Source organism: Necator americanus, chromosome IV, assembly GCF_031761385.1.
Source record: "Necator americanus strain Aroian chromosome IV, whole genome shotgun sequence".
In the NCBI taxonomy this organism is placed as follows: Eukaryota; Metazoa; Nematoda; class Chromadorea; order Rhabditida; family Ancylostomatidae; genus Necator; species Necator americanus.
The window spans coordinates 38443715-38462447 of record NC_087374.1 but is presented as its reverse complement, the minus strand read 5'-3'; the positions used below and the strand labels follow the sequence as shown (position 1 = coordinate 38462447).

The 18733-nt window shown below is 37.0% G+C and overlaps 1 protein-coding gene across 2 annotated transcripts in view; it reads left to right on the top strand.

Moving 5' to 3' along the window:
* The window catches only part of RB195_003984 (uncharacterized protein), a gene marked incomplete at both ends in the record, with an annotated part of 88850 nt that overhangs the window by 50927 nt on the left and 19190 nt on the right, over nt 1-18733 (top strand). For both annotated transcript variants that reach the window (XM_064201883.1, XM_064201884.1), the window contains 7 exons: nt 7506-7570; nt 8439-8541; nt 8798-8965; nt 14180-14310; nt 14971-15054; nt 15169-15312; nt 16467-16523. In XM_064201883.1, the coding sequence (XP_064057764.1) occupies nt 7506-7570; nt 8439-8541; nt 8798-8965; nt 14180-14310; nt 14971-15054; nt 15169-15312; nt 16467-16523 (752 nt within the window). The remainder of the gene's footprint in view (nt 1-7505; nt 7571-8438; nt 8542-8797; nt 8966-14179; nt 14311-14970; nt 15055-15168; nt 15313-16466; nt 16524-18733) is intronic.

The window sequence follows — 18733 nt, the reverse complement described above, 5'->3', positions numbered from 1 at the left end:
TAATCGTTTTGCTGGTTTACTGAATTAGTTTAGACTCGTTCCGTTTACGTCATCCATTTTTTCTTCTATGAGAAGGGGCGGAACCGTTGCCGACGGGCAGAAATCTTGAATATAAAGCTCGGTTTTACGTCACATTTTCAGATGCTTTCTGTTTTCCTTCTGAATTTGTTGCGAGTATAAAGACTGGTGACTTGGTGTATATTGTTATTTAGCTGAAATGGAGATATCCACTGACCTACGGTCGTCCCGAAAGGGGTCTTTCTTGGGCGTAGGAATTTTCTTTTTGAGTCCTGGATTTCTGTCTTGATTCACCACTTTTCGAAAAAAATTCGTTCTCCAAATAAAGTTCTACGTAGGCGTGGGTAAAGCACTAGTTATTGATGTTATTGTTGTTATTTATTTTTGCACCATTTTGCATAATGCTTCTATTTTTGCTCAAAAATTTTGGCAATTTCAACGTATTGGTCCACAATTAACCTTGTACTGGTATGAATCAGTTTTTCGCACCAGAATCTTAAGATTTACCGGATAATTCCATATGTAACTCTAAAAATTCCCCAAGATTCTGCTTGAATCGATTTTAACAAGTGAGTTGTTGGCTGCCCTTAGAGTTTTTCCCCCGTAAAAACAGTTAAGAAGTTTGAGTTAGAAATTTTCCCCGCAACAAATTCACTGCGATTCTGAGAAAAGTTGTAGCGGTATGCGGTGTATCGGAAGTGGTGACGCAAACGACAAATACACTTTTTTTCTGGATGAAATTATTCAACCTGTGTTCTGTCGACAACAATAAGTGTCGACACCATTAAAAACTTTTAAAAAATTCGCAATAGAGGGACTATTGAGTTGAATCTTTTTTGATGGAAATACGTATACAAATAGATCACTCTTTCATATTCGTTCAGTTTAATAAAAATTGAATTTGAATTTTATTACAAGTTTTGAATTATAATAAAAATTTTGAATTATATGTAATAGGATCGTCAGAGATCCCTCTTCTCCTACTAACCTTAGTTTTTTCCTCATATCATATGCTGAGGATGTGTTCACTAAGGCGAGCAATGTTCGTGTATCATATTTTCATGATAATTATTCGACTATTTGCCCTCTTCGCCAATTTCTGGACTTCTCTCATTGAACCAAACTTGTCCAATCAGGAACCTAGCAAGTGTACCTCAAAAAAAGCGTCGTTCACAGTGAAAATAAAAATAACTTGTGTACAGTTTCGTGGATCTGAACGAGTTATGATAGGTCCTACGCAGATATAAAGTATAAATAAATAGTAAGGTGCTAATATTAATACTAGTAATAGTAATAATAATAATAATAGTAATAATAATAATACTAGTAATAATAATAATAATAATAATAATAATAATAATAATAATAATAATAATAATAATAATGAGTGATAATAAGTAATAATAACACACTAAAATAATTCAATAAAATTGAGTAATTTAATTTAAAATTTAATAAATAATAAATTTTAGATAATAATGAATAAAATTAACTTAATAAAATTTAATAAAATAATAAGAATAAAAAATAATTTATAATAACTGAACGTATTGTACGTACGTACAGCACCGCCTCATCACGACGAATTCACAGAATACATATAATTATGGATTGAACATTGACATTGATTGGTGCCTAAATATGTGCTAAGCAGCAGTCCAAGTCTTCTGGATTGATTTCATTGACGTTGAACTAAGAATTGAAATCATCTCCGTCATTCTTCGAAACATTTACGATTTCTGATGACTTCTCTCCTGCTCCTTTCACAGGCTCTGTGAACCACAGGAACCGATGTTAATCCGCTAGGATTAGTCGATAATTGTGAAACGTCCAAATAAAATAATGAGCATACCATCTCGACCAGGATTCTTCGAAATTCTTGTGTATTTAGAATAATATTGCAGATATCTTATATCTTGAGCTAAAAAACACTTAAAAACATCTTAAAAGAAACGCTAAAAAAACAGGTCATCTTCGAAGTTTATCCAAAATATTTGTCCTTGGGAGGATAAACACGTTGGATACGAAGCCATCGATGACTTCCATTTATAAGAACTTCTTTCCTTATTATCTTTTTTCCCTTCCTTTTCTTGCTGCTTTCTTGCAATATTATTTGATTATTTTGCTGACACGAACTCGGTGCTTGGTGATATTCCGCTGCGGGGCCTACAGGCGTTTGTAGAAGGAACATTCCCATTGCTGAAACGAGTAGAATTAGACATTTTCGATGCGTAATACGTTTGTCCGAGAGAAAATTTTTACTGGATAGATAGTAATGTATCCAACCAAGGTATATTTTTCAGCAGCGCGCGTATATTGCACTGAAAAAATTTTGGATTTTGGAAAAAATTGTTTACAGGCTCAAAAGTCTTCTATCTGTGCACGTGGTAACCGACATTCAGCAGTAGATTAATCACAACCTAAAAAAAAACGTGTTGTCACATTTCTTCGCGTGTTTTTTTTTACATAGTAGATTCATGGATAAAGAGATCAGCCGTGTATCTATTTATATCTCGTTATTTTAAACACAAACTTCCAACGTAACGTTCGACGAGCTGAGCTGGGTATTAGACAGCGATTGACGTCCACCGAGTCTCAAGACTGGCTTTTTTTAAGGATTTACACGTGACGTACTAGTATATTATAGAATTCTGGTGCTCTAAAATAGAAACTAACTAGTTTTTTGTTTTTCTCAAATATAAAACGGAAAGAAAATGCATCAATCAGGAAAAATTAAGGAAATAATGAGGTCGAGTTCGATTGTTAATATTTTCAATCATTGAAACCATTCCTGAACTTCTAAGTGACTTCTCTAACTTTTACGCGTCACAGTGTTTCAAGAAGATTTTGCAGCTTTTTCTTCAATTTTTTTCTCTTTTTTCCAGCAACTCGAACATTCAAAATTCCGGGGTTTTTGGAATTATTCAGAATTAATTACCTTCAGGATAGGAAGGAAAAATTTTGTTCTTCTCGTTAACGCATATGGCTGTAGCCGTATTGTTTTGCTGTTTACAGAGATCCGCTACCAATCTTAACTGCATTGCGGACACCCGTAAAACGTCGCAACCGGTGCGTTGCCGTGTTCGATTATGCGAATTGATTCTCTACCTTGGAGTGACTTTGACGAAACGAAATTCAGCATGAGGAATTTGAGGCGAGATTTCATGGGTGAACTGAGCGAGAATAAAAATTTTGATTTTATTAAAACCACATCTTTGCCTACTGTTTAACAAATCGCACTGTGCTTGTAGATCTGCTTGACCTGCTTAAAATAATTAATTCGCTTTGAAATTCCACACAAAACGCTGATCAATCGATATGTCCTTGATCTTGACTCATGGATTGCTCCTTTCTTATATTCGACTGTTTTAGCCGTAGTTGAGCTCTGTCTCTCTCTGTTTTTGAAGGAAAAAAGAGCGGAGATGTCACGGCTTCCTGAATCAAACACTCCTAATTCGGTTTTACCTGGAATGCATCATATTTCCATATTTCAATTGATATTTTTCTTAAGTATTATTTAAACAATTTTTAGAACTAAATTCTATTTCCGATTTTATGGAATTAGGAGAAATTTCATCTTTTGTTGTGGTCATGTCGGAACAAACTGCAATGCATTTTTGAAGACGTGCTCAGTTCTAGAAAACCATGACTACTCCTAGCTTTTCTATGGATTGTTGTCTTTCCTTGTGCAGTCTGAATTTAATATATTATTATTTATTTAATTTCAAAAATAATATTGGTAATTACTAGTAATAATAATAACAATAGCAATAATAATGTAATATAATAATGTAATAATTAAAATAGATAATAATTAAAATTATTTCACTATTACCACACCATAATTAAATAGTTTTAATTTATTATTTATTCAAGTAAATCAATTATGTAATTGAAATTAAATGATAATTTAAATTAGCACCATACATCTCGAGTTTACCAGAGCCTTCCAACAACGTTTGAGTTGAATTCTCCTAATCTTGAAACTATCTGTGCAGAAATTAATGGGTGGGAATAAACGATGCTGCTTATTTTGATTCGGATGACCGCCACGCGTGCTTCGATTGGGGATATCGCGATGAATACTGCCAGATAATAGTAATTAATAAAGTAATTAATAGTATTTTTTCTTAATTTTAATAGTTTTTCTTAGCTCAGATAATAATAATAATAATTTAATAGTAGCAATTCTTAATTTTAATAATTTTTCTTAGCTCAGAGGACCTCAGTCCAGTGGTGAATTCGTTGCGACTCACACTCTTTTTACGCCTCACACCCAACACCTGTTTTACTTCCCGTCTCGACCCAATCCGGGGAGCGTTTCGGTCGATCGGGCGAAAATTGACACCCGCGCTTATTTTTATAGTTATTACCTGAATCTTTCTCTATTTCTCTTATTATTCTCTTGATTGGGAAGTTATTGAGCGTACAAAAAAAAAGGAAGAATGTTGGTTAGTGTTGCAAATGATGTCCTAAGTTCATTTCTTGACTTTGCAGAACATGAGAAACTAATTTGTATTAGTCGAAAAATGAGTCATTCTGGAGAATGATGTCACGGCTCGGCGGTTTTCCAGAAAAAATCTTACATTGACTGTGCGATACATTCGTAATTCCAACTGTAAATCCTATTCATCTGCGTTTTTTTTGTTACTGTAGATTTTAACTGTAGAAAATTCACGGCTAGAATTTTGGGTGTTCCCGTTTCGTCTTTCTTTCTTTTAAATTGACGACCCATTTTTTGCCCAGGGTTGAAAGAAAATACAGAAATTAAGGGAGAAGAAATTTCTAACTGGATGGATTAAGATGCAGGCAGTTTGTCTTTGAAATAGGATCATCTTCGTCTGCCGTTGAGCATTCGTCTCTCTAATTTGGCATTTGGAATGTAGAACTATTGCGAATCTTGTTTGTTTTTCATCGACTACTTCGTCCGCAAATCTGAAGCTTCAGTTCTTGACTCATTTTCCTCGCTCGAGCTATTTTCGTTGCGGTTCATTGAACGCTCCTTCATTGAGGATAGGTTGTTTTGATGATGAGACAGATTCAACGAACTCATTGCTACGTTTCCGTCCAACTTCCCGGTTTTTTTCTTCGTCATCGTTGTTTCTTTTTCCGAATTTTTCCGAATTTTCTGGAACAATCGTGTTACTGTGTGAGACGTTTGCATTGCTTGTTTCAGTATTTCATGATGCAACTAATTTTTTAGTAGTATTTCTTCCCTTTATTGATATAATTTGTCGAAAAAAGTGAGAATAACTGGAAAAATTGTTGTTATTGCTTATTATTCATACTTGAAAAAAATATTTTCTTACAGAGAAATTCGCTGCAGTTCTGGGAAAAAGAAGGTTAAAAAACTTATTTCTTTTCTTTGGCAAATATCACGGAAATATGCAGGAATTGTCCATGAAAAATATTGTATAAAGTTAGCTGAGAGTTTATTGTTTCACGGCTTGCAAAAACCTTAATGAGCGGGAAATACCGTAACAGATCTCGTAAGAACATCCCGAACCTTGGACGCGAGGGGAAGTACTGGAGTTCTCCGACGAACCTCAGCTTTTAGAGAACCTTCTAGAGACATTCTATATTGTTTTCCTCTTTTTGTAGAGTCCTCCACTCATAAAGTGAGTAAATTAAGCGGTTAACCACCATCCTATCAAACCTTTTTGGTTAACAACGTCACAATGACTACGTAATGACGTAAGGACGTAGCGACAAGAAAGTTTGGAGAATACTTACATCACTAATGCTATGACGTATCGGGCCGCCTCTGTCAAATATGACCACAATATTTAACCCTCCTCATTTTCCTCATTCAGGTAGAATGAGGACAGACAACTCTTGCTCCGTTCTAATTTTGGCATAAGGTTTACATTCAGCAGTGGAACTACTGCGGAAATACTGCAGATGTTTTTTTTTTCAATCACTTTTTCTTAGGTGGCTGGATTTTTTTAGTTGCCTTCTTAGGAATGTATTTTTTTGCCCCCCTTCAAATTTGTAATTGAGAATTGATCCAGCTAAACATTTTGTTTTCTTCAGTTCAACGACGGTAAATCGCCTGACCTGCTTCGGAAATTTTGGCTGACATTCTCAAAGTTTCTCTTCATCCTTTCAGACAATCATGGTAGCAACTCATTGCATAGATCCACAAACGTTCATAAACCTCTATCGATCCCGAATTGCACTCGAATGCGTTAGCGCATCTCAATCGGTTTGATACGTCGTAGAATTTTTCTTTTTGGTCTTTTATTCTCATACCATTAGCAATTTCTTCAGCAGTTCTCAGTTCCTTCCAGAAATTCGGCTCTTAATCTACTGAGTTCGATTTTTTTTTCTGAAAAAATGAATACGAAACCATTATGCTGCTTTATTGCAGAGTGGAAAAATCAGGTTTCCTTATTGCAGCAACCTGGCTTCCACACTGTTCAGTGTTCGCATAGGGTGTCCAAAAATTCATTTTTGAGGGATTTGTAATAAATATTACATCAGGAACAGAGATGCAATACTCGGATGCAGTGCTCCGAACCCCGTAACTTTTGGACAGGAAGGGACCCTCCTCACTTTTGGGCGGTTGGCGAAAGGATCCTTTCACTTTTGCTTCACTGACGAAGGGATCCTCATCACTTGAGCTGAACCCCATGCGCTAGATCTCCTTCACCTGAGGAGGGTCTCTACCTGAGTTCCTCTCTATTGCTCCTATGATCAGGAGGAGAAATTTTTGTTTTATTTCCAGCGGTCTCTCACTCTGTACTCGCTCGTTATGCAGCGAAGTTTAGAATTGTTGCAAAATGTCATAAGATGGAAATCCAGAGATCCGTTTGAATTCTGGCAAAGTCACCCATTAGAGCTTTTCAATCAACAACTGTATGTGATAATCGTTGAGGGTGTGAGAGCTGAGCTGCAGATTATGTCAGACTTATTCAAAGTCCGTCTCCATCTCCGTCTCCGTAGCTACATGTTTTTGTAGAACTTCCTACCAAGACCACTGCCACTTCACTCACATCCTTCATATTAACAACTCACATCCTATTAATGTCGATCAAGTCGGTCACCTGGATACCGCACATTACGCAAAATCTCTGGATATAGTTCTATATTGAAAACTACGAATATAATTCTGTTTTAACATCGGCTTTTATAAAAAAATCTAAAAGATTCTTTCTTCCGAAGATGCTACATTTCTCAAAAGGCGGAAAAACATTTAATTGGTTTAAAATTTAAGAATTTTTGTGAGCATTTCACTTCAGTTGTTTGAGCTAAAGAGGAAAGGAGCACCGGAATTTCAGTTACTGTAGACAGATTTTTTCCTCCTCAGGGTAATCAAATGAAAACGTTGGTGTTCCACTTAATCCTACCGCTTAAATGTTGATTTCTTCGAAGTTTGAGTTACTTCTGAGGTCTTTTTGCTGTTTTTTTACATTGTGGATCTTCGTCATCGATGTTCCATATCCCCATGTATTAATCCCTTCCAATCCTACTCCTTTTTGTTTCAGCCAAGCTGTCTGCTCCAGAAGACTCGGCGCGGGCTGCTTCACGGCCACGGAACCGCTCATTAAAGGTGGGCGTTCATCTCGTTTAAAGCCAGCGTATGGCAAAATTGACATACTACAGAAATTACAGGGAAATCGTAGAGTTCAGCATTCTTTAGTCATCATTTTAAAAAAAACGACGAAGGTTTTTTCCTACAAAATTAGTTGGAACGCGCCGCATCCAAGTGCAAGCGGTCGAAGATTAATGAGGTCTACTCCTCAGCCTATTCAAGTAAAATCACAGAATAGGCTGTCGAGGGGACCGAAGCGTGTACGACGGGACCTATTTTAACGTACCCTTTTTTTTATGAGGATAGATGGAATTTGAGCGGAACCACGCTGATTTCCTACATCTAACGCTCGGAAATTTATGGTTTCTCTGTTTTTTCCGTACTGCGTCAAGTCCCGGTACGGTACCTTTGAAGGTAGCATTTTGACCGATGTTCAACAACAGTTGAAAGAACCCTTAAAATCGAAATAATAAACAGACGGAATGATATGGTGTGAAGTATTGTAAGAAGTGGCGGAGTAGAATCGTCATGATTGGCGCAATCAAACGACTTCATTACGTCCTTTTTCATATTTAAGTTCATGTTGTTTTCATGCATAAATTGACCTAAATTATATCCAAACCATGAAGACCGACAGGATGGGAGTGGACCGCAACCTGCTCTTCCCCAGGCCTTTTTGAAGCTACTAACTGCTTGAACTGTTCGCAAAGGAAGCTTATACAGCAGAAGTTTGAGAACAAATAAATTTGAATGGTTTCTGATCAATGCGCTTTTTTTTGTTCTAAAATCCTGAAAAAAAAAATCCCGCACTATGGTGGATAGTTCATAAAGGTGTCACGGTATTTCTACTGCAGTTTTCTTCAAAGATATCACTACTACACTTCAGAAGTCTGCAGCGGTACAAGATGACGAACCATCTCTGTTGGACGCTGGTCGACGCGCTGCCTCATTTGACACCAGTCAAGCAGCAGCCGTTAAACCTTCGCCATGTATGTTTAAACTCTTCTTTCATTTATTTAAATTAAATTTTTCACAACTACTGACTCAGAAACTAATACCGAATCCTTCCAGTAACTGTCAAGAATTTAGCGCATTCTCACCAAACATTGCACGCTTGCTTTTTTTTTACCCTTTGAAAATCTTCTATCACTAACAAGACTAAGCGCTGAATTTTTAGCGTAATTTTCTGTTATCGTACCCTATATATATAACGGAATGATTGTTTGCCAGCTTGTTCGCTTTCAGCGCTACGGCCGAGTTCGTTTGATTCACGGATGTCGGCATTTTCGCCGGTGGACGTGCCGCGACTGCTCGTCCATTCGCCGGCATCACCGCTTGCCGTCGAGCCGCCCCCGCACGCTACAGACAGTCGTTTGCTCACTGTACCGTCACCGGACTATCGAAAAATGTCTTGTGAGTACTAACAGTCAATCCCAGTGTGCTCTTTAACGCCTTTTTCACTAACCACATGCTAGGTTTGACGAGGTTTTGGTGGTGGGCTTCAGGCCTTGCAGTTAAACCGACCTTTTTCATCATTTATTTGTTTATTTAGTGTGTTTATTGATACTAATAATTTGAAGCGACGCGAAGAAATTCGCGAGACTCAGGGGGTCTTCGCAATAGTCTCTTTGAAAAAACCACTTAGTCGCAGTGCGAATCGTTCGATTATCGAACGTTCCATTGCTTTCTACATGGCTAAGAATACATTTTTAACCTTTCTCGCAAGAAATACGGACGAGTTGTGCATTAAAAGGGAGAGCAGTTGCGACGAGCCAATCACGGATTCTCTACTCCGCTTCCCTCTCTCCTTTTCAGTGATATCATTTCCACAAATAACCCGCAACCAACCTATTAATCAAAGAAGAAATTGTATCTATATGGCATAGAAAATTGTAATTGAATTTAATTATGTATAATTAATTGTGAATTGCGTAGTAAAATATGCTAAACTCGAACGAAAAAAAAAACGCGGTACTTCCTGAGCTGATCTACACAGGGCTATTTTATCGTGCTATGGAAAGAATTATTACCAAAACTCTTTTGTAATCATCAGAAGATAAATATTATGTACATAAATCTGAAAAAAAATCAAAATACTTTCTTTCTTCTTTTTTTTATTATAAAAGAAGATCTTTTTATACAATCTAGTTAGTTTGAGGAATTCCAAACTTGTTCTTCGTATTATTTTCACATTAGTTTGCATTCATATTATAAAATATATAGAACAAAAAAAAGTTAGATGAAAAATAAAAGCAAAAAATAAATAAATAAGTAAAATAAAAACAAAAAGATCGTTATCATTAATACGCATCCCTTCCCTTCTTTTCTCCTTTTCTCTTTTCTCTCATTTGCGCAGTCCGTTCCAATCATGAGCAGAATGTATGGTATTCTGCTTAATTTAATGTGGATGAAAGAGAAAAAAACGCATCCGGTTTCCTTTTAGTACTCTTAGGATCTTGGAAATATTGTGAATAACCACTTTATCGGAAATAAAACGGTAGCGTTACATACCAAAGAGATCAAAATAAACACCAGCAAAGTAATGGGTGCCTTATTGACGCCAGTGATATTCGCTCCCTCTGTCCCCGGGTGGGTGATTCTCGTCGAGCTGAATGTTTTTTTTTTCTGCATACTTCATTATGTCGAGTCTGCTATTAGGAAGATTCGCTAGTATTCATATTTTTCATACTCATATCGTTTTTCCCTCGTATCTCTTAAGAGAGGAACTCACCACCGTTTTTCATCGTTTTTCATTTTCGCATTTTTCATCCTCCAATTTTTCTTGTGAATAAAAAAAAAGTTTTTTTTTTCTGTAAGACTGGCAATGGGAAATTTTGCATTTGCTCAAAAAAGTCGTAATAGCTCAATAATTACGTTAGGAAGTGCTGGTTCTTTGTACGAACTCCTTAAAAAAAATGTTATTTTTGTGAAACAGGGACGTTAGTGCGTCTAAAATCCATTTATGTGTAAAAGATTTATAAAATCCCTCCTTTTTTTTCTCAGGATTGTGAAATTTCTAATCAGACAACAGCGAACATGCAAGTTGAGGTTAAAGACCAGGTCGCAAGGAACGGTTCCCGTAGATCAAATATGACATAATATTGATGGAAGGAGCTCAATGTATCTGGGTTCATATTTTCTGATCTCTTACCACTAATCTGAACATCTCTATATAATTGGGACATTCTATACCTTATTCGTCTAAAGACGGCAATTTTTATTCTGTTTACTTTTCTGGACCACCTTTCGTGATGCGCTCTCTTCAGACATTCGAAAATTTATCTGATTGCGTGTTCAACGTGCATAAAATGGTACCAGAAAGCTTCTTTTCTGAATATGTCATATATAAAAATTTGTAAACTTCGCGAGTTGATGTACTTTCACTTTGTTTTCCATTTATCCTTGGAGAATTTACCTCTGAAATAGGATATGAGGGATAGAACTGCTTACATTTTTGACCTCACCTATCAATACATACCTTATTTTTCCGATGTGAGTTGGAGCTAAGAGATTTCTTTTGGATCACAACACAACGACTGTTTCCTATGTATGTGTTTGTAAACAACTGATCGTATGTTTATGCCTGAAGCAATCAGCTCAGTTGAGCAGCTTTCGCTTACTTAATGCTGATCTCTCTCACTGACGGCTGATCTTCTCTCATCTGAATGCTAAGCTGGTCTTTTCATCTCATTATATCTCCTAGCAAGAGTTTCTGCTTTGAGCAATTACCAGATATACACTAAAAAAATAAAACGCAATCAAAATTACCTTTTCTTAGATCGAAATGTAACACGTGACGGAAAATGAATCCATAACGTAAAATGTGGACGATCAGCTTGCCCGAGCTGAAAGACCCAAACAATTTCCCAAAGTGGATAAGTACCTAGAGATTCTGGATACTTTCTGTTTTATGATATATGTATGTCCAAAATTGGGAATAACTTAAATGACGTCATCTTTCCGCATTTTTTTTACTAGTTGTTGCTCTCGCAAGATCTAAAAGTATCCCGAAAAAAATCAAAATTTTGAGATTTCTAGAAATAGCAAAAACTTTAAGAGAAAACTTTGAAATAAAAAACCCTTCAGAACCGGTGAAGACATATAAATACCATAAATAAATCATGAAAATAAGGCAGAATTTGACAGCTATAAGAGGTCCAGCTTTTTTTTTGCAACAGGTCACGGTTCAGGAAAAAACTCTCCAGAACCTATACAGTTTGAACTATGAAACTTTGCATCATCCGCCACAATTGCATCTAAAGCTCTGGAATATTGATTTTCACTTTTTCAAAGTTCCAAACAACGTTTTAAGTCTCGTGTTTTGTTCAAAAACCCGAGAAAGGCTGGAAAAGTCTCAGAATAATTCATCAAATATGTCCAAATTCAGTCTAACCTACTGGAATAAGCAAGATCGTTTCCGTTTGACCGGAATGAATTGATTCTAGGGGTTCTTATTTTGATTAACGGAGAAACCATTAGGTCGAATTAAATTTATTGGAACTTGAACGACAAAACCCGTACTTATTTTTGCACCAACCACACGGATCTGCTCGGTGTCCCTAGTATTGCAAGCACAGTTGCATAAAAAAAGATCTTTCTTCCAGTTTGCTGCAATCTTCACCGATCACGTTCAATCACTTTTTAGTTAATATCGTTCAATATTGATCGTAAAATACTATCAACGGAATCAAGCTCAACGTAAACCGTAGTATCGAAACTTCGATTCGCTCGATATCATCCCAAAAATCGCTTGGAAAGCTCCAAATTGGACGGGCCCATATTTTTTCGAAGAGTATTGTGTTGCATGTTACTGTTTTTGTTTTAATTTTTAGAGCTTTTTTCGGAAAATTCCGAGTTCCGCAACTCACTCGCTGCTTTTTGTTGTTATTTATGTTTATTTCTTTGTTCAAAAACGAGCTGAACTGAATAGCATTAAACTGAGTGGTATACCTTGTGACAGAAAGCCGAGGTTCGCTTCCTGTTCGACCTGAGAGCAAGTCCAATGTCGCTGTGCTGTGCGATCGAGACAGTAGCGTCTCTAAGGGATTTTTCTGGAAGTGGGTTTGGTTATAGCCGAACCAAATAGTGGGTGAGAGGTCGTCGACAGTACTCAGAGCTCCCTTGGTGCATCAACGGGAGAACCCGAGCCTAAGCGGTTGAGGTGCGTGAGTGACGACGTAGCGATTCACGAAGGAGGAGCTGTCCACCTCGCAGAGCGACGAAACCGTTCTGGAGCGGTAGCACTGCATTAGACGAGGCGTCTGGAGTATCAGAGGAGAGGACGAGGTTGCGAGTGGTTACCCACGTATACTTTTGAATTCAAATTCAAATTCAAAACTCAAAATTCTTCTACCGTCACTGAAAAATGCAGAAGAAAAAAAAACGGAGATGAAAAAGGAAATGAGCAACCCTTTAATTCTATTTAAGAGTAAGGATGGAAGCTAGCCGGCTATCTTGTGTTTACTGAAGAGAATAAAGAGAAAAAGTATTCTGCTACGGTTCCCTTTTGGTTGGGGTAAAATTACCCAGTCTCAAAATTCCAGTACTACCACTGAAAAATCCAGAAGAAAATGGAAACGGAGAAGAGGAAGAGAATGAGCGAAGATTAGCATTGTTTACCGTTGCTACCGTAATCCTTAATGACTTGGCATCTAAGAAATTAATAGGTTTATGCGCAAGAAGGTACGGTACACGCATATTTGAAGGCCGCAAAAATTTATGTACCTACTAGAATACCATACCATACTATTAAAATAACAGGTAGTGACGAATATAGTTCTTCACGGATGAAAAACTAACGATTATGATGCATGCATTGCATGTTGGATCCAGAAATAGCGCTGATTTCATCTATGACGTAATTGAAATACAAAAAAGTACGCAGTTAAAGATTTCAAAAAGAAACAAAGATAAAACAGAGAAAATAATAGATAAAAAAATAAACAACAAATAGTAAGTAATAAAGCAGTAATAAAATAATAGAATACAACAGAAATAAACAACATAAACAAAAAAAACGAAGTTTTTATTACATGAATCCAAATTGCAGGTTCTGCTTTTTCATGTTCATATAAAGTGATTAGCACAAATTAAGGTGTCGGTAAAAATTTGAGGTGTAATCAACGAGTTTAAAAATTTTGCTAATTATAATAACTGATGGTTAATATTTGATTTTTTAATAGTTTACTAATAAAATAATACAATAATAATACAAAAGAAGTACTATAAGTACTACCCTCGTCAAAACTTTTCTATTGTTTTACAGTTCGCCCTTTTCTTGTGTGAGGAATGCTAATCATATGAAACACCATCCATAAACGTATATATTAATATGGGATCCAGTTTTCCAAGTTCAACGTCTAATGGGCTCTACTCATTTTGGACTCATCTCGCTTCACTCTTTTTTAGAACTTTAGTACTAGTAATAGTAATAACTTAAGTTAGTTTAGTAATAACTTTTGTAGTTTTTACTTAATTAATGTATTTCAAATCATTGTATGAGCCACAAACACTCGTTCACAAAATCACAATGATTCCGAAATCCGAACAAACTTGGTTGGCACAGCCTAAGCGAATTGACTTGCCAGAGATTTTATTCATCCAGAAGTTTAGTGAATTTCATTTAAGGTGAATCACCGAAAGCCAGTGACTACATCACTATGGGTTTAGCGCCAGCGATTCTTGGTCAATTGACAGCGATCGCATCGACGATGATCACGCCCAGTACTGTTGAAGAAGTCAAGTCATCTTCTATCCAAGTATGTTTGTTCTTTGATAAGAACTCAATCCTCAGAACTTAGAAAAAAAAAACTCAGAGAAGCGGTTGCAAAAAAAAAGGAACAAGAAAGAGGAAAGTGAGGATAAAAGAATAGAGTGGTTGATGTAAAGCAGTGTGAAGTGAAGCACCTTGAAATGAGCCATCGCCCTCGACTTCGATTCGGAATCGCAAAGTCAATGGAATTGTAAATTATAACATTATAAATTATAACAACGTATAGAATTAGAAATTGTTGAATAACAACAAAACAAACTGCTGGCACCGATAAGGCAACATTTTTCTTCTATACCTTAATTTTTTCTTTTATTGCACTCAGTGCCTAACACTAGCTACAGTACACCGACTCAATTATAGAACCGTAGGGCTGTGTGGTTTATTTCGAGCTGAGAGTGAAACTTTCACGAAACTTTCATTGCAGTGGACTTTTTTCTCTGAATTTAACACTTTAATTTGGTTAAATTAGGTGTATATGGTTTTTTTTTTTCAAATTTCTGCACAGAAATCGATGTGTTCCTAAGAGAAATCTTAATGAATTTTTCTGAAAGAAATGTTTCAAAGCTATACATTCCCGATGACTTACTCTTCAAGAGGATATCAAAACTAGTAATTTTTCCCAATGAATTTAATTACTTCCTTATAGAGCATGGACTGCACTGCTTCTCTCGAACCGCTTACCTCCTCATCTCTCGATCTCCCCTTACCTTCGGGCATCTGCCAGGAACAAGTATGTTTCTATCAACATTTATGGGAAAATGTTTATGTGTTTACTGAGAAAAAAAAACTGTTGAATTCAACATAAGTTGAAAAGAGATTGTTTTAAAACTCTCTAATTTCTTAGGTCCAGCTACCTCAAGCGTCGGCTGAGTTACTCGCTCAAATGCCGGCGAAGTCGGTGATTCAGGATGACATCCGGAGCGGTAACGGACGATTTCAACTAGTTCGGAAGCGCGGCCGCAGCGAAGTGTGGAATTTATTCGGGCAGGTTCGTTTTTTTTTTCTCTCGCCAACCTTAAATACTGTAGATCACCGCAGCAATTTTTGTATGCTCAGGTAGTAGGTGAGAAAATAAATCCTACTGTTTTCTTTTTCATCCCTTTGTTCTGGTCCGATGAGGTTCAAAAAATGGTCGGTTGTGTAACGAATTTTCCTTGCAAAATAGCCCTTTCTTCTTCACAGACTGATGGATCGGATTCCACTTGAGAACATCCTCTGTTCTCAGGCTTGTAATGACGCATTATAAGGATAATAGAGCTTGCCTTATATCCTTTGATGTTATCCTTCTAGAACCTTCGAGGATCAGCTGGGTCAAGCCGCCTCGGACTAAGTAAAGTGATGAGAAAAATTCAAAATTGCAGACGTCTATAAGGAATTCTCTGGAAAAAGCTGAAAGAAGGATTTTCAATTGATTTATGATGAAATCCTGGTTGTAATCACTTCCAGATCCTTCATTCCTTTTGATTTTGTGAACATGGTCAACTCATAGTTGAGCCGGAACCCGCTCTCCATCGATCCTTTTTCTCAGTTTTCCTATTATTTTTGTAATTTTATTGAAGAGAATTGAATTGCCACTACCCGTTAATATCGTGGACATTGTGTCCTGAGAAATACTGTTCCGGAGAATTGTGGAAAATTCCTTCTGCGGCGAATTCCTGTGCAAATCATGACGATTGGTCGGTAAATTTGCAGAAGAAAGGTTGTTATGAAAAATGTTTGCGGCTACGTGGTTATCCATAAAACAGTAATAGTATTCGTTTTCGACGCATAATGTTCGAAGTTTTCCATTTCAACTCAAAGCAAAATATTCTGGATCCGCATGCATTTTCCTGGTCCAAAACGGAATTGTGGGTCTTAATTTGATTACGTTTTCTGATGTTTACATGTTTATTTCTTGAAACCATCACAGCTTCAAATATTGTTTCTTACATTTGACCCAAATTCAACCGTCAACAACTCGAGAACCATAAAAGGAAGGAAGGAGTTACCTCAGATATGTATTAGATCCCTTCATCTTCCGAATCTCCTTGATTCATAACTTTTTCTTGGAAAATCTCACCTCGGCGTTCTTTTTTTGTTTCTTGCGTTTTGCAGAAACAACTATTAGGAACGGTGAACATTGTGATTTGTGTTCGTTTGCAGGTACTCGACACGCTCACAAACGTCCGGCTACCGTATGTAGCGTGTTATGCTTGTAAGGTTAGCTACTTTATGTCAATTATGCAATCGTAGGCGATTTCAAGGGAATTCTCTGAGCTTTCATTGACTTAAATGACTTGAACGGTGTGATTTAAATGATTTAAATGACTTTATGAATGTTACGGCCTAACTTTTGGCGAACTGTGTCTTCGCCGAGACTGTGTCGTCGTCCTTGAAGAGTCGTCCGAGCTGAATCGTGTTCGATGATCAGCTAGACCTCGCATAGAACCAAGAATTCTTCATTCGTGCTATTCCTATTCCGTCATCGACGCTTTAGTATCCAACTTAAATTAGAAAAGTACAATTTATTCTTTATACTATAAAATTCCTTACACACAAATTTTTTATCGCACTTTCATTCCTTGGAATATAAGTTACTTTTTTCCTTTATTGTTAAGCTTATTAAATCTATGAAATATTCTCGATACGCCTTCTGAGAATCCTCTGCTCCTCTGGTAGGAGTTGAGCTAATCGTTCGCTACACAAAGATGTTCCAGTCACGCCAGATAACTTTGATTCAGATCTGTCACGCTTTCCTTCACTTTCTGTTCCTGTTTGCATACTGAAGTTTTAAAATTAAAATTAATTCGATTTAATTTAATTTTTCGCTCTGTGCATCGAAAAATGTAGGAGAAATTATCTATTCAAATGATTTCTGAAAAGGCAAAGAAATAACAGCGGCACTATTCCTTATCTACGTAATTGGCGCTCTCAGCCTGACGAAGTTGTCGGTACCTTGTCGCCCTTGGGCACAGCTTTACTCAATCGTCTCGATCTACAGAAGGGGTTCGTGCAAAATCCATCTATTCCTCATTTTTTCCACATTTTACTGATTTAACGGTGGATTTGACGCCTCGCCTTGGACTGCATATCGAGGCCAAGTGCCCTCAGACCTCTTTCTAGACATTGTCCGATAGTTCAACATCTCAAAACAGAGAGTTGTTGCCTCTATGCCCCCTGTGAGCACTTGACCCATCTGTTTGTGGATTTGGAATTTGTTTGGAATTTTTGAAAGCTGGATGACATCAGCTTTTTGCAGCTCCTGGATAATTCTACTCATATAGCTGTACTAGTCAGGTCTGTAACTATTTGTTCGGGTGTTTTAGTGGGCGAAGACCTTACAGTATTGAGTAAACAGCTGCACATTCGAGCAAAGAATTCTCGGGATAAATAAAAACGATGCAAAAAGGAAAAACTTCCAAAATAGAAGAGGCTATTAGTATTAGGTTGTCCCATAAGTTTCTTTCCTACTTTTCTGATATTTTTTTTTCTATCCAACAAGATAGATATTCCGATCAACAATGTAGTCGGTAGAATAGTAAATAGTCCTCGTCCATCGATCAATGATCGATTTTTGCTTCTTTTGGGCTAGGAGACTCTGGTTGCTCAGGAATAGAAAATGTTGACGATCGTAGGGAAGAGGAGGAGAGGGGAACTTATGGAACAACCTAATTCTAATCAACTTGAAGTCCGTACGTGCTCAGTACGTATTCTGAAATTCCCGATTTAGTCTATCACAAGCATGGACACCACGAGCTGATATGGTCGAGTCAAAACGACATGAAGCACGGTGCCGTTGCGTAAGCTGCCGGGCTCGAAGCGACGCGGTGGAGCAAGCGATTGGGCTCGTGGTGGGACCATCACGAACTCCAGCGATAACTGGTACCAGCAAGGATCCACCTTCGATCCTAACCGTTGCGCTCCACCGCGCCACTTTGACCGCAGTCGCTTACACAACTGCACCGAGCTTCATGTCGTCTATGACTCGAGTATAGCAAGATTCGCATATGGGACCTCAGAAAAATCAGAGAAATCCGCATGAGAGGTTCCAGTTAAGGATTGCTACCTTGCTACTTCCATCTCTTATCAAAACTCACCTTGATGAATATTGATGAGTGCTGTTCAATTTTTTTGTGTATTATTTTAATTATTCTTAATTATTTCATATTCCGCTTGAGGTAGCGGTGGTATCTTAACGTTAATAGCATTTAACCGAAGAACTACAGAGTATATCCAGAATTATCAAAAAATATTCCAGCAATCAATAATATAATGGAATAATATACAATAATATGTATGTAAACTGAAAGCTGCAGTTTTGGACATCTACATCTACAGCTTGTTTTGTTTACAGTAAGTGGATCTTGAATGAAAAAGGCATCTTTTCTTTGAAAAGCGAATTTTTGCAATCATTCTTCAAAATTAGACAA